Source organism: Diorhabda sublineata, chromosome 7, assembly GCF_026230105.1.
Source record: "Diorhabda sublineata isolate icDioSubl1.1 chromosome 7, icDioSubl1.1, whole genome shotgun sequence".
NCBI classification, from domain to species: domain Eukaryota; kingdom Metazoa; phylum Arthropoda; class Insecta; order Coleoptera; family Chrysomelidae; genus Diorhabda; species Diorhabda sublineata.
In genome coordinates, this window is record NC_079480.1 from 14,104,732 (window position 1) to 14,121,013 (window position 16,282).

A 16,282-nucleotide genomic window follows, 5' to 3' on the forward strand; every position below is an offset into this window, starting at 1 on the left:
AAATAACTAAATCAGAACAGACTACCAATATAAAATAATCAACTTTCATGTCATTTTTTCTAACTCGATTTGATCCGTGAAAATAAAAAAGAATATGCTTGACTTTTATATAGGCAATACACAATACTACTGCGTATGATGTTCAATGATCAATGTTGCAAGATCTATTGATAATAACATTTGTGTCAGAATTTATTAGTTTTTGTGTTCATAGCTTTTCATAAGTCATTAATTACTTACTTTTAAAAATAGTACCAAACATTAAATCAAAAAATAAAATTAAAGCGTCAACTAAAATATTCTGCTTATTTCTTTTTTAACGTAACCAAAATAAGCAGCGTAGCAACGATGTTTATATGCTATAATATATCTGCAAAATTATTAAAAAGCCGTTAAATCATTTTTGTAACGTCCAATTTGCAGTTATAATCAATTTTCAATTATTCATCAATAATTTGATATACAATATTATATAGAGAATTTCCCATAAAAATTATATACGACAAAGTCGGCCATTTTGTATACCGGTTTTATGACTTACTTTTTGTTTGGTCGTTGTTGAAAAGTTTGTTTTTATGTTATATTTTGCCGATTACTACTTACTTTGATGTTTTTACTTTATAATATTTTCTTAGGCTAAGTTGGGTTTTTAGTTACTTTATACATACTCTCAGTGATATGAAATAATTCATAAAATTAGACAAGTTTATACAAAACTGTAAGGGTCAATAATATTAATGTAAATAAAAATTTAAATGTATGATAACTTTTTATTTCCATATTACCAACTTTAATGTCTGTAAAATAATGTTTTGATAAATTATTTACTCGTAAAAATTTTCAATTGAGTTATTGGAAATATAATTTCATTTTATAGAAATAGTTTTATCGTATCTAAATTTGGATACGACGCCACTGATATAGTCTATTCTGCGGCAGCCATTTTGGATAACCATCCCAGTTAACTGTTCTTGATGTAAGAATTCTTCATCACTACTTTATGTTCCAAGATTTAATCTTAACAATGTCAATATTTACAAATGATTAATGGAGGGGACAATCTGTACTTAAAATTATCAATATTACTATGTAGATGACCAGAGCGGCGGTATAGTCGGTGACGTGTTGTTCAAATGAAATCGTATCAATTTGTTATCGAATTTAAAAATTTATATTAACTGATACGGTGTACTATAAAATTGTTTTTTATAATTTCTTCAACAAATATGAGTTACGTTTCGAAAGATCAAGACTACGTTTTCCAATCACCATTACATGTAAATAGTTGCATGCCCGATAGAGCATTTAAATGTCCTTGGACGAAAGATATTCAAAAAACAGAGAGGTCACCTCATAGCAAATGGGACTGGTAAGCAATTTTTCAAATGCTTGTTTTGATTGCTAATATTTTGTTAAGTTAAGAAAATTGCTGATTCATTCAGGATGAAAGATAAACCAAATTCTACACAAATTAATATGCACATTATATCTTAATTTAGTACAGTTTGTCACATTATTTTTTATTTACTTCATTCCTAACATTATTTATTGACGGAAAAACTTCCATATTCCTAAATTAATTATCACAAATATCCTTATACGAGGAGTGTCTGAAAAGTTTCTAACCTCAAATTGAAAATATCAATTATCAATACAAATTGGGACATATATTATACAAAAAATTCATCAAATGGTACTAGACGATCGTCTGATTGAAATTAGAGAATTAGAATATGCTATCGGCATATCTAAAGGGAACTATGTAAAAAATGCTTTTTTTTTCTTTTTCAATTCGATAAATATTCAGACAACCCTCGTAGGTACATTTCATAGACAAATAACAATAGTTGCCTCAAGTCTTTAACAGGAACATAGACACATATGAAAACTGTATTGCGAAATATAAATACGAGGGTTGTCCATAAAATAAAAATTCCCAAGCAGATGCACACACTAGGAACGCTGTTAGGTTACTTTCTATTCGACGAAGAGCTGAAAGAAGAGGAAAGTCTAAGCTTTCCAAACATGTATTATTCAATGCTGACAAGTAAGTTTTCCATGGTGAAAATTCGTTGGGAACTTTATTTTATATTATTGCAAATAGTGGTGAAGTCATAAATCTTACGCCATATTGTAGGTACTGGTAAGAAAAATACGGAGACCATAGATAATTATTAATTCGTATCATAATATGTAATTAAAAAAACTAATACGGGTACATACGAGAAAATCGATTGTTTACCCCACAACCGCCATTTGGACGTAGATCAGTTGACTTAGATTACCCAAGTATTAAAGTCGGTTATGTAGAACCCGATTTTAGTGCCTTTCTCATACCAAATTACTCACTCTCCCCTATTCCATATTTGAGTAAAGAAACTGTAACATTAAATCCCAATTTTTATTAATACAGTACAACATCGTAAATCCGGAATCGCTGGGAAGTAATTGGTTCCGGATTTTAGATTTTTCCGTATTTTTGATCATACGAACATTTGAATGCGTTTATCGCACTTACTAGAAATCATATAGCAATGCATAATAATGTGAACAAAGGGAGAGGTATGCATAAAATATAATAAAATCGCATTTATTACTGCACAAAAACACATTTATAAAATAATAATATTAAAAAGATCAAATACTTTATAAACAGCAGTTGAAATAAAAATTAGAAATAATATATGGTTCCGCCATCTAGTGTCAAATACAGAAACTAAAAATTACGATGCGAACAGTATCTTTCATACAATGAATTTGAAGTTTCCTTGTAATATAACTTTGTGTTACTTCATTTTTTATTTCAATTGATAAGATATGTTTCTATTTCTATATTTTTTCTTTGTAAAGTTCCAAAAATAAAGTACATTTTAACAATTTCAAGAATCTTACATCTAAACATAACCTCAACTTTACATTGAGTATATATCTTGAGTTAAAGATAAAAATTATTGTAATTGTTTAAAACCAAATTTTTATATGAAATTTTAGGAAGCCAAACACATCAAACGTGTTTCCTGATGTCTTGGCAGCTACAGGAAACACACCGATGATAAAATTAAATAAAATACCTAAGACTGAAAATGTGGAATGTGAAATTTGTAAGTGAATTTTTTAAACAAAAAAATTTTCCACATGGTTCGATACTGAAGATCTAACAAACTACAAAAGTATTTTATCTGTTTTTTTGTTAATACTCCGAGACTTCAAAGTAATGATTTAGATTTAAAACTATAATCTAGTACATTTTTAAAAATATATTACGTGTAATATAATTTTTGATAATAAAAAAATAGTTTATCTAATATGAATTTGAATTATTTAAATTAAAATTGACTGAATCGAATAAAATGTTAGGTTATGATAATGAATTCAGATTGAACGTTGCAAAAACAAACGGAAAAATAAAAATAGTTGTATTTTTAAGACGTACAATTTAATTTTTTTGAAAATATAGAATTTTCAATAAAAAAATTGTCGTAACTTTAGTTTTTTTTTATAAAAAATGTATGTCAAGTTAACTTACCAACTGTGAAACCTTCAAGAACAGGTGATTTTTAACTGCCATGATTTCCTTATAAAGCTGAGACAACAACGAACCGTCAAATGGTCATTTTTTTTCCATATTTTAAATATATATCATAATAAACCTTTTCACTTGCTATAAATTAATATAGTGAGCAAATACTACTAAGTATACTTTGTTTACACATTCTTCTTTTTTTATAAATAATTCGATCAAGTCTAACAACTAAATTTCGATGTCCCATTTATAGTAGACTAGTTTCTTACACTGTTGTCAAATTTTCAAGTCCATAGATAAATATTTTTTTGTGACTGATGATTCTGTATAAGATTGAATAAATATTTATTACTCGTTACATTTTAGATGGTAAATGTGAATTTTTAAATCCAATTGGATCAGTAAAAGATCGCATGGTTATTAGATGCATCGAAGATGCAGAACGAAGCGGTTTGTTGAAACCTGGTGCAACTATAATTGAAGCCTCCTCTGGCAACACTGGCATATCTGTAGCATGGGCAGCGTCTGTCAAAGGTACTACTATATAATCATGAAATATTCACATAAGTTTTAGCAATATTTCAGTGGCGTACTGGCCTTATTTGTCATTTAATATATAGCAAACTTATTATTTTTAAGGGTACAAGTGTATTATAGTATTGATAGATAAAATTTCTATTGAAAAAGAAAATTTAATAAAAGCATTCGGTGGGAAAGTACTAAGAGTTTCGGCGTCGAAGGATCCTACTTGCGAAGAAGGATTATTTGGTACAGTCCATAGACTGTACAAAACAATACCTAATTCGATAGTTTTCGATCAGGTAAAGATTTGTATATGATAATGAAGTGATTATTGTTGGTATTAAATGTTTGTAGTTTAGCAATCCATCCAATCCCATCTCGCACTACGATACAACAGCCGAGGAAATTTTTCACCAATGTGGCGGACAGGTGGATATGATAGTAAGTGAACTTTCTGCAAATTGAATTATTAAAATTCTTCTAATTAGAACGATATGAATTGGTGCAACTAGATATTTATAAAAATGATTAGTTATTTATTTTGTAACTGACGATAATGACGCAGCTAAAATGGCATTTTGTTTCTATATTCAATTAGTTTTAATAATGATGAAATTTTTGTTATTATCTATATTATTATCTACCTAACTTTCAAATTCAAATAAAAACATTAAACATCTCAGAAGTAGAAATTTTAGTTTAAACCTTCATTTTTAAGAAAATCCTTCAATTCAAGCAACACTGCTAGACATTCGTTTCAGATCAGCTGTCTACCAGTGTTGCCATATGAAATTTAGGAATTTTGTAGATTCCTGTTGGAACATCCGCGAAACAATTATTTCGGCTAGTATAACTGTTTGAATATTGCATTTTATCAAAATTAAATGTACGTCTCAAAACACTCAGTGATCATGAAGCTTGTAATTCCATAGGTTTACATAAAAATTCGTAGGATTGGCAACATTACGTTTCCCTCTTCGACTCACGGTAGGTTGTCACAGATCCGGCACGGTCGGTCCAATGCAGTATTTCTAGATAAATTGATAAATAATTTTAAATGATAATTTGTTGTGATCATACTGTACTATATAAATTTTGAGTTTGTTCAACAACTGTTGAACAATTTGTTATAATGCGACATATTTCACTTCTAACGCCTCAATGAATGTTTAATTAAAAAACACACTTAGAAGTGACAAACACTTTTATTCTAGTTATATTTAATCACCTATTTCCATAATTTCACATCGAAATTAATTATTTCATATTCACTTACGTCTAGGTAACAATTTTATACTGAAGTACGTCGCTGGTTGAATAGCATCAGTTGGCCTTGAATTTTGAGTATTAAAAACAGTGTAGTAGACAAACATTTACAAATGTTTACTTTAGGTTATGGGGACTGGTACCGGAGGTACGCTTACGGGTATTAGCAGAAAATTCAGAGAAATTTCTCCTAATACACTAATAATAGGAGCAGATCCCTATGGATCAAAGTTTGCTCAACCATCTGAAATTAACGAAACGGATGTAAAATTTATCGAAATAGAAGGAATAGGATTTGAAATGATCGCAACGGTATGTGACAGAAGTCAAGTAGATAAATGGTATAAATTGTACGATAAGGATTCACTTAATATGTCTAGAAGGATGATTAGGGAAGAAGGACTATTAGTCGGTAAGATTTTTTTATAATACACTACAATACTTGAAATTGTACATTGCATTATTGATATAATAAACTAAAACGCTAAAAACTATTGTATGTATATAAGAGTATTGTCCCTCCCCTTAAGCAATTAATGTTTAGGTAATTATTTTTTTAATATAATATAAATTTCTACGCCTATGAATTGATATAATCCGTCATGTGCGCTGGAAAGAGACGCCATATTAGTGGGGATGTCACTTCTCAATTTTTAAGCTTCTGTTTTCGAACAAACAAATTTCATTTAGAAATAGATTTAAATCAACTCAAAATCGATATTTTGAGATTTAAATTTTAAATGTTTTCGATTTATCAACTGTATATAGAATAATTTTGGAACCCAGACACAATAACTATAATCACGAACGATAAACCGATGTTGCCAAATTTAATTCAAAGATGATACGATATAAATATTTCAGACAATTTTTTGGTAATATCAATTTTTATGATGATAAAAAAACTCAAATTTTTTTCATATCTTTCCAAAAAAAAACCAAATATATGCATTATATTGGTTCACTTACAATTCCAAGAAGAAATTTTAATTCCGTATGATCTCCATCGCCTTCTACTAACCTTTTAAAAACATTCGCATTTCATATGAAGAGATTAAGGGAACTTGTGGCTCGTCTGTACCAAGTGATAGTACAGTAAATTTGTGATTCATTTTTATTATATATTTAATTTTTTTTTCTTGATTAAACATATTGATTTAGGGTTTCTTCTGATTGAAAATTAGTTTAAAACAAAAAGAAATATTAACGTTTCGACCTATCTAAATCTTGAGAGTAGTCAATGTCAAGTCATAATTTGATAAAGACCGAAATAGGTCGAATCGTCAATATTTTTACTTATATCCAAAACTAATTTTCAACCAGAGAAGACCAAAAATTAAGATAACTGATTAGAGAAAAACATAAAAAGTAAAAAAAAAACTGTTAATAAGTTATTTCGTGACGTTTCAATAATTTGTTGAAGAGATTGCAGATTTTATGTACAAGTTAAATAACTTAATTGAATAAAATCGCTGGTTCCCACTTTTTTTTTAAATTTTGAGTTGCTGAATACTCATTTAAGCTTCTAAAAGTATATACATATTTGAAAAATAGAGTATCAATCTTAAAAGGATGTAAACTGTGACTAGACTATTCAACGAGTTTCAATTGCCGATGTTTTCGATTTTTACAATAGTTTTGTGCGTCATGCAAATATAAAAGTTATAGAAAAAATTTTTTTTCATATATAAACTTTATACACGTAGATTCTTATCCAAACTATCCAAGAAGATACCAGCACATTGTTCTCATTCAAATATAATTAATGAGTATGAAATTTGGGTCTATTTAGTGTAATAAAGTTAACTGAACAAGCAGCTTCCATTTTTTTAAACTGCCATAGCCTCAAAGTGTTATAATAATGAATGTGATATCTTATTGGTTTTTTATTTAATAATAGCTTGTTTGTCACACTTTTTTCAGTATGTATATAATTTTTTGAGGCAATAAATTTTTGGGAAGAGCTTCAATAATAATAATAATTAATATTTATTAGGAACAAGCAGTGGCGTGATTATGGCGGGGGCTTTAAAAGCCATCAAAGATTTTAAATTGGGAAAGGGAAAAAAAGTTGTAGTTCTTTTACCAGATGGAACTAGAAATTACCTAACCAAATTCGTTAGAGATCAATGGATGGAACAAAGAGGCTTCATACCTTGTATAAATACCAATAATCACTGGTAAATGAATATGTTTAATCATAAAATTCTCATTTATGTTACTGACTATTTGATTAGTAAAAGTTTCTTCTTCTTTTTTATATTTCACATATAACCTATAAATATGTAAATAGTATGTTGGAACCATAGATATAGTAATTCTAGATTCCTAATAACACATTTTTTTGCCAAAAATCGAGTTTATTCATCAATGTTATCTTCTTCAAGAGTTATACAATAATTCCAACGCTTATCTAACTTCTCGATGCCGTGCTTGTAGAAGGATTTGTGTTTTAACTCGAAATAGGCTTCAGTTTCGACAATTTCTACTTCATTTGCGTTGGATTCCTTACCGGCGAGTATTTTTTAAGATCAGTAGTCACTAGGGGGCAGGTCTGGATTATACAGTGGATGATGAAGCAATTCGAAGTATAATTCGTTCAATTTAACTATCGTTGCCATCGACTTGTGAATCGGTGCATTGTCTTGGTGTTTCTTCGACATATGGGGCCGTTTTTACTTGATTTTTGCATTCAAACGATCCAATAACTCTATGTAGTAATCGTTATTGATTGTCTCTCCCTTTTGGAAATAGTCGATGTACAATATTCCATGTGCATCCCAAAATACTGAAGCCATAACCTTACCAGCTGACTCTTGTGCCTTTGGAGGTGGTTGACCAGTGGACTTTTTTTATGTTTTCTGGAGTAACCACATCAATTGGACGACCAGAACGTTCACCATCATTGGTGTCTGTACGACCACGTTTAAATTCAACAAACCAATAATAAATGGTTGTTTTCGATGGTGCAGAGTCCGGATAACACTTTTGGAGCCATTGCTGAGCTTGTACAGTATTTTTTCACCAAGAAATTGAAATGAACACTTGAAACTTGGAACACGAATCCCATTGCCAGCGCAGTCTAGTATCACTTTGTCTATGGTTGCAACACAACAAATGCTTCAAATTTTTGAATTTAAAAATTTCATCCTTAGGTGGTGGGATTTAAATGCTTCCGAAATAAAAACAAAGCCTTTAAAAAATGTTTCGGTAACTACATCGTTGGAAGATGTTTTGGTTGTTATGAACGAACTAAACGTGGACTATTTACCCGTTGAGGAGGATGGGTAAGTACTAAATCCTGTTGAAATTAATTTATTTATCTTTGGTATACTGGTAAATGATCTACTTATAGACCAATTTCTCTTTTTTTCGATCATTTGTTTGCAGTCTTCCGCTTCATAATTCTCAATGTGTGTTTTGCATTGTTCGTGACTGGTCTGCAAGAAAGACTTTTCTCTGTTTGAACAGGTAGGAGCGAAAGTAATGGTGTCCAGACAGGTAATAGTTTACCTCTCCGTGACTTCTCTCTATTCAACCTTTGACATATGGTAAGAGGCGTGCAGTCCATCTACCTCATTGATACGTGTCATATCTACTATTGGTCCATTGTCATTAATCATTCTTCCTTTGCGACTCCGATTTTTTCGATATTTCTTTTTTATACTTTCCTACGTTCGAGTGCTAGCAGGACTATTGGATAATAATGCTGTTTGTCTATTGGCAGTTTATATAAAAGTTTTTTAGGATTCTTGCTGGCATAGTGAGCAGAAAAAATATTACAAATGAATTAATATCTTGTAATACACCGAAAGAAGAAGTTAAACAAACCATCGAACGGATGTACTCAAAGTTACCCAAAGATAGTAATGTTGGTCTAGTATCGAGAGTTCTGGAAGCAGAAAATTACGTGGTACTTCTAGAGTCTCAAGGTAATTTTGAGAAGCATTTTTGTTTATTACTTTTAGAATTAACACTGATTTTTGTGTACAAACTATTGGAAATTCGTTTGGAATGGGTAAATTATTAGATGTTGACTGTTTTATATATTAAAATCTGCTGAAAGCGAAAAGAATATTGCTCTAAGCTCATTTTAAGTTAAAAATCAATCTCTATCCTAATTAGTCTTCTTAAATAACTGGCAAGTGATAAATTTAAAGGGAATGTAGTAAGTAACCCATTCTTGGTGTAGTCAAAAGGAGGAAAGGAAATGAGAATTTGTTAAGGTCTCAACTCTTGTTGGAGCTTTGGCAAGATTACTTTCGCCCTTAGATTAAACCCTTAAAAATAAGTCATGGGCTTTGTAGGCCCTCTCGAGGGGGGACGGATATTGGGCTCCCTAACCAACGTTAAGGTGTCGAGGTCCAAAAACTCTTAACAATAAAGTTTAGTTTAGAAAACAAAAATTACTAAAAAACCGACTTATAAATATCTGTAAACACGGTAAAACAGAAGGGATAACAAAGTAATGGAAAACGAATTAAAACTTGAGTGAATAATACAATTGGGACACTATGTAAAGTAAAAAACATAACATCGCCAAAAAAATTTTTTTTCTGTATGTTTAGAGTCACTTGTGAAAGTTTTTTATTTGTTAAATGAATCTATGTTTCAGATGGCATCGATAAAGCATTAAAAATCATAACATCAGACGATGTTCTTAGTTTTATACAGAGCAAGAATGAAAAATAGGATTATAAATGATTTAAATATATATTAATTATTACAGTTCTTACGATGTTATTATTTCTCCTGAAATTTATTTCACTTCATTACTAAAATACACAATAGAACTTCAAGAAACAAAACTGCTGTATGTCAAATGTCATTTTCCTTGTCAATCGATTCCGAATCAACCGGTAATCGATTAAACATCGTTCTATTTAATTACAAATCTGTTTACTGCTCGAACTGATTCGTAATAAACGAGATCGATGTGATCCGCGAACACGGAACTGTTAAAAGCAATTCATAGTGCGTCTCCGATCGGTTCCAAACTAATTCGAAGTTACACCCGCGAACAATGCTTAAGACCAAGGTTGATAGAAAATAGGTTGACCGATAACGCGGAAGCCGTTACGTCATCATCCGAAAAATAAACAGTGTTTACGTTTGATTTGATAATAACGGAAGTTAAGTCAAAACGACGAATTCTTAGACTGCGCGGGAATTTCATTACTAGCGTTGGCATTATGCCTTACAAGGGAGAGCAACACTCGTTTTGCGTGCCGTGCGCGCGTATTTCGAGAACAATCCATTAGTTATTCGAGTTCGACGGTTGTATCGATTACGCAATATTGCAATATTGCTCTAAGCAATGCAACAATTTTAGCTTGGATCCAGATATTCAATACTACTGGACTTCAAGCAGTACACTTTGGAACGAATGAAATAGAAGACGAAGATCTGTGGCAATTTTATGCTTTTGGGACGAGGTCTTTGCCAACTAAGAGTTTTCTTATTGGGAATGTGGCAATGAAACTCCAAAGTAGACTAACTTTAATATATATTCTGCGCTTTCGAATATTTATGTATTCATCGTGTGGGAAATGATTACTTAAGATTTGCGGCGGTTTTTAATTTTGTTATTTCTTGTAATTCAAATTTATGTGTTTCAAAATTCAGTTTTCAAAATGACATTTAATTGAATATTGTTTTGGCAAACAATACGTTTGTTGGACAATATCTTTTTTCATAACTAGTTACGTAAAAGTATATTAAGATACTATTTGAAAAATAAAATCAAAATTTTCTTTCTAATACCTATATTGAATTAGTTTTATTATTTAAGAGAACATGTTTTCAGTTCATAGTTGTGAATTATTGGTTATTAAGTAATACAACGTATTCATTAAATAGATTACTACTTACAGTCGATAAAAATCCTTGATTTTCAAGTTATTGTAGCCAGATATTTATAATGGAATTAATAAGTGGGGATGTTAAAAAAATTCATAATGATGTCTCACTTAAATGCTTCCATGATTTTATTTCGCTTTCAGATTGAAAAATATCGTAATCCAAGAATTACTTTGTTGTTTAGATCCAAAAAAATGTAAGTAATTGAGAATTTTTAATTAAAATGTGCGATAAAATCTATTTATATTTTTATCAATTTGTTTTTACATAGTTATAAAAAAAAATCTGCAATAAGTTGAATTTTTAGCGAATTCTTCTTTACTTTTATTATTCCCAGATATCCCCATCATAATTACACAAATTCTTTCGAAAATAATTTCAAAATTTGGCAACGTTGTTTTAATACCATATATGTTACCGGCCAAACCCAGGACAAACTAGCTTCGTCTAGACCAGACATTCCCAAAGTGGTCGATATTGACCCATTGGGGTCGATATCGGTTTCCAAGGGGTCGACATAAACATAAACTGTTTTTGGGGGTCGACGACGTCTAAAAATCGGCCCGTATTAACTAACTCGAGTTCGAAAAAGGCTTCAGTGTGGTTACAAACGTTTTGACAAAACAAAGGTACCGTTTGAAAATCAACGAACGTGGCGATTAAGGCTGCAACTCACCAATATTAAACCGAATTTAGCTAGATTGGTAGAAAGTCACCAGATTCATCCATCGCACTGAATTTTTCATTTTTTTATCTTCAGTTTGCGATTTAAATGTTTTTTAAAAAAATAATTCCTACTCAAGTATTCTTACGTAACTTGTATTAATAATTATTAATTACACTTGATATTTACTGAGTTTTAGTGTATTGATTTTGATGAATTTTGATGACTAAGAATGTTTAATTCACTCACTTAACCAACCGCAAAGTTTCAAAATTGGTGAGTATTTTGTATCAATAGAAAAAAAAAATAGAGATAGAATTTTTTAATTAATTGTAAAGTAATGACGGGGGTCTGAGATGTCAGTTCAGTTACGAAAAGGGGTCTCTTGCATAAAATGGTTTGGGAATCCCTGGTCTAGACCAAACTAGTTGATCCTGATATAAATACGCATGCTCTAGAAAAAACTAGTACGGCCTGGTCTAAGCCAATTTAGCAGAATTTTCTTCTTTTTCATTATAGATGAACCTACGTTAAGTCAACGAGCAGATCAAAAACATTGGAGGGAAAAGATTTTAATATAAATTTTACAAGGTGAAAGTAAAAAGTCATCTCATTATAAAATGTTATCATTGAGGTTAGGTTACGTTAGGTTAGGCAATGTATTATTAATTTTCCTAAGGTTTTAACGAAAAATCATTATTGTTTTTGATAAAAATGATTATTTTTCCAATTACGGCGTATTTTATTAAGTTTATCTATTCATTTTGACTTACTTTACATATTATTTATAAATTATTCCAGAAAATAATTTCGAAAATGTTTTCTGTTTTTCGTTAAAGTAGATAACAACTACTTTACTGGCTAATACCTCGACGAATATTGAATTACGTCTCATCTGAAGACCTTTATGTCGATATTAACATCCCCAATGGCTCGCAGCTGCAATGAGGGGGTTGTAACCACTGACTAGTTTCGACGTTATTACGTTTCATCAGAGTGGTTTAACAACCCTAGTTCGGGCTTGAGATCCGAATTGAAAAGAACGTCTAAGAGCGTCGCAATTTGGTTCATATAGTTAAACATTCCTCGACGAAGGTAGAAACCTACTTGACCAGTGGTTTGAAGTTGAAAGTGAAGATGGCGCCAGTTACTATTCGCTGGGAAATGTTTAATACATGAACCAAATAGCGACGCTTTTTGATGTTGTCCTCAGTTAGTGTCTCAAGCCCGCACGAGGGTTGTTAAACCACTCTAATGAAACGTAATAACGTCGAAACTAGTCAGTGGTTACAAAACCCTCTTTGCAACTGCGAGTCATTGGTAATGTTAATATCGACAAAAAGGTCGATGGACATCACGCTCTTCAGAGGAGATGTAATTCAAAGAAAGTAGTTGTTTTCTCCTTTGAAGAACGGTAAAATATATTTTCGAATTATTAAATTATATATTTTTATTATTATATAGCTAGATTAAGAGCATTTTCGTATTGGGATGTGGCAAAATTAAACAACAAAATGTACTTACTCTAATATATTTCGATAAATAGTTAAGATTCGGCGGTTTTAAATTGTGTAGTTTCTTATAAAAACATAAAATTCATGGATTTCAAAATTCAATTTTCAAATTGATTCTATCAAGCGCCAATCTTAATTAATTATTTCCCAGATGATGAATACATAAGGATTCGAAAGCTCGTAATATATTAAAGTGTGTACACTTTGGTGTTTAATTTTACCATAAAATCATGGCCACTTTTTCATAAAATTAACAAACCTTTTTGTCGATAACAACATCCCCAATGGCTCGCAGCTGCAATGAGGGGGTTGTAACCACTGACTAGTTTCGACGTTATTACGTTTCATCAGAGTGGTTTAACAATCCTAGTTCGGGCTTGAGACCCGAATTGAAAACTTTAAGAGCGTCGCAATTTGGTTCATGTAGTTAAAAATTACGCATTTTTTCTATATTACTGATTTTTATTGTTATTTTTTCTTTCATTTTTGTGGTATGATAGCTTATTTATTCATTTCCAGCAAAAACAAACTTTTATGGATGAATTAAGGTTATGTTAAGGTTATATTCGACTAATTTGTAGGTGTTCATCGTTATTTCGATGTAATTTAGTTTCATTTTGTGTTTATACTGTAAATATTTAGATTAATTGAAGTGGGGCGTTCATTTTGTCCAGGAGTTTGACTACAATGTTGCCATACATTTTGCTATAAATTTTATTACTTGATTTCGGCTATAGAAGTTGAAGTACGTAAACAATAAGTGAAAAAGGAGGGTGATGGAGGAAAACTGGAGAGAATAGACGATTTTTATTATAATCGAAACCCAGTATTGTAGCAAATATTCAAACATAATTTGCTTAAAGTATATTTCCAATACATTAGGAAATTTTTAACCTTAACGATTTCTTATCGTTGTAGTAATTAGTCGTTAAAGCATAAATTAAATGACAGGCACGTTTGCAACATTAAGTAAATAATATTATCATTTTTTTAACGTCGGTCAACAAATTCTTGCGTTAATTTTTGTGTATAATCTAATTAAAAACAAAATGTAAGTTTTTGACCTTTAAAATAATCCATATTCAATGTTTCGTTTGTAAAACTGAATTTATCTATTTCCAAACAACTCAGAAATAGGAATGAATTTGGCAATATAGCAGTATATAAGAGAAAACTATAATCTCTGTCTCGAAATTCAATTAAATCATAAAAATATATTTTCCTATCCTTTTTTACTGTTTAAATTATAAACCAAATTTAACTTCAAAGTTTATAGGAACATCCATCTTTAGTTTAAAAATGTGGTTACGAAACTTTAAACGTTAATATAGGGCGTTAAGGTTAAATTTGGTTTGTTTTGAACGAGGGATTTAAATAACGTCAAAGTGCCACGTCCAGTATTTGTTAACCTCAAGTATGACAGTTAATTTATAGGTTATAATATCGATAAAAGTCATTGAAATAATTTTAAAATCGTTCTATAAATAATAATATAAATAAATAATAAAAATAATCAGGATTTTTGCTCCAAATATAACCTACACCTCGTTTAGACTTCAATAAATCCAGGACATGTCATTTTACGTCACGATCAATGATGAGACGTTTATTAAATTTGAACTTCGCTCGTTTATTTTGAACTTTTTAAATCATTTTATACAATTAAGAACAAAACTCCAAAATACAAATGAACATTTGTAACTATATTCAGTTCAATTGAAAACAAAATAATAATAAGCGGCCAAATTCGTTCCAGTCCTTCAGCTCCTAGCGACGTAAAAAAGTACTATTAACATTTTTATTAATGTAACCTGAATTTGGATGTAGAAGTTATGGGGTATCTCTTATGAAGGAAATGCTCCAGCTGTAGACGATAAATAATTGCTCAAAACCCTTCCAGATTTGGTATGGGTATGAATGTAGGAATTTTAGATGAATTGCAGAGTTGAAAAATTCAATATCATAGTTTATTATTTCAAATTTCAACAGCTTGCTTTGTACAAAAGTGTGAAAAGTTGTTCAAAGCGTGATTAATATTTAGCACTTCCCTCAAAATTTATCCTAATGCTAATATACATCCTTTTTTCTAGCCTTCAGGTGTATCAGCTTCTTTTATACTCCATACTTCTCGTTATAGTGAACTTTTCTACAGGGATATGTTAGGCAATGTTTACTATATTATAAAACTTTTAAAACACATCCTTCAAAGTCTAGAATAATTGAAAAATATAACTTATACTTGATTACTACAAAAGATTAATCATTTTATACTTTCTAAAATACTAAAAACACAAAATCGAATGGTATGTTTCTATTCGATTACGAACCTCACGAACCTGATAATAACGTTTATCTATGGCTTTACATGCGCACACGCAATGCCATTGATACGATTACGATTTTCTTTGAGGCTATTTTATTCAACTGAATTACGTAATTTAAGAGCATCTATTACATTATTATCTGTTGAAAAAAATTGTAATGATGAATTATAGATTATGTAAATATCTGTTTGGGAAATATTATTGTCTCCATTCGATTATTTTTTTGTGGTAACGCAGTATTTTTGAAAGTATACATTTCGACTTTCCAACTATAAACTTTGTATTGCAGAGTAAAAAAATGCATCTATGGTTCCACCTATTAACTTTTTCCCATCACTTTTTCGTATTATTATATTGCCATGAGAATATGGACACTAAGGATGTAAAAGATAGAGAAGTTTTAATTATGTTGAAATATCGTTTTTTTTATTTTACAAGTTGGAACTTTGTAAGTAGGAATGAATAATGATGGTGTTGGTAATACATGGTACTGGTTTTACATTTCATCTATTTATCCGTGGAACAATTATTTGTCGAAAAATTTTCATGTTGTAACAGCAAACTCGAAAAATTAACAACATACCATAACTTAACCAAAATACGTCAATCT

At 30.3% G+C, this 16,282-nt stretch overlaps 1 protein-coding gene across 6 annotated transcripts; it reads left to right on the forward strand.

The window, feature by feature from the left end:
* Nucleotides 1–1,081: 1,081 nt before the first annotated feature.
* Nucleotides 1,082–16,114, forward strand: LOC130446792 (cystathionine beta-synthase-like). 6 transcript variants are annotated; one of them, XR_008910186.1, is made up of 12 exons: nucleotides 1,227–1,369; nucleotides 2,992–3,101; nucleotides 3,890–4,057; nucleotides 4,163–4,344; nucleotides 4,400–4,486; nucleotides 5,438–5,723; nucleotides 7,308–7,491; nucleotides 8,467–8,598; nucleotides 9,059–9,243; nucleotides 11,314–11,366; nucleotides 12,354–12,468; nucleotides 15,962–16,114. XR_008910186.1 is itself a non-coding variant. In XM_056783259.1 (11 exons), exons 1-10 carry the CDS (start codon nucleotides 1,227–1,229, stop codon nucleotides 11,316–11,318), a joined length of 1,482 nt encoding a protein of 493 aa, XP_056639237.1. In that variant the 3' UTR covers nucleotides 11,319–11,366; nucleotides 15,962–16,114. The 6 variants fall into 6 exon arrangements, 4 of the variants coding, with proteins under 4 accessions (XP_056639236.1, XP_056639235.1, XP_056639237.1 ...); XR_008910185.1 differs by having other exon boundaries at nucleotides 12,354–12,425; XM_056783259.1 differs by lacking the exon at nucleotides 12,354–12,468.
* The last annotated feature ends 168 nt before the right edge of the window (nucleotides 16,115–16,282 follow it).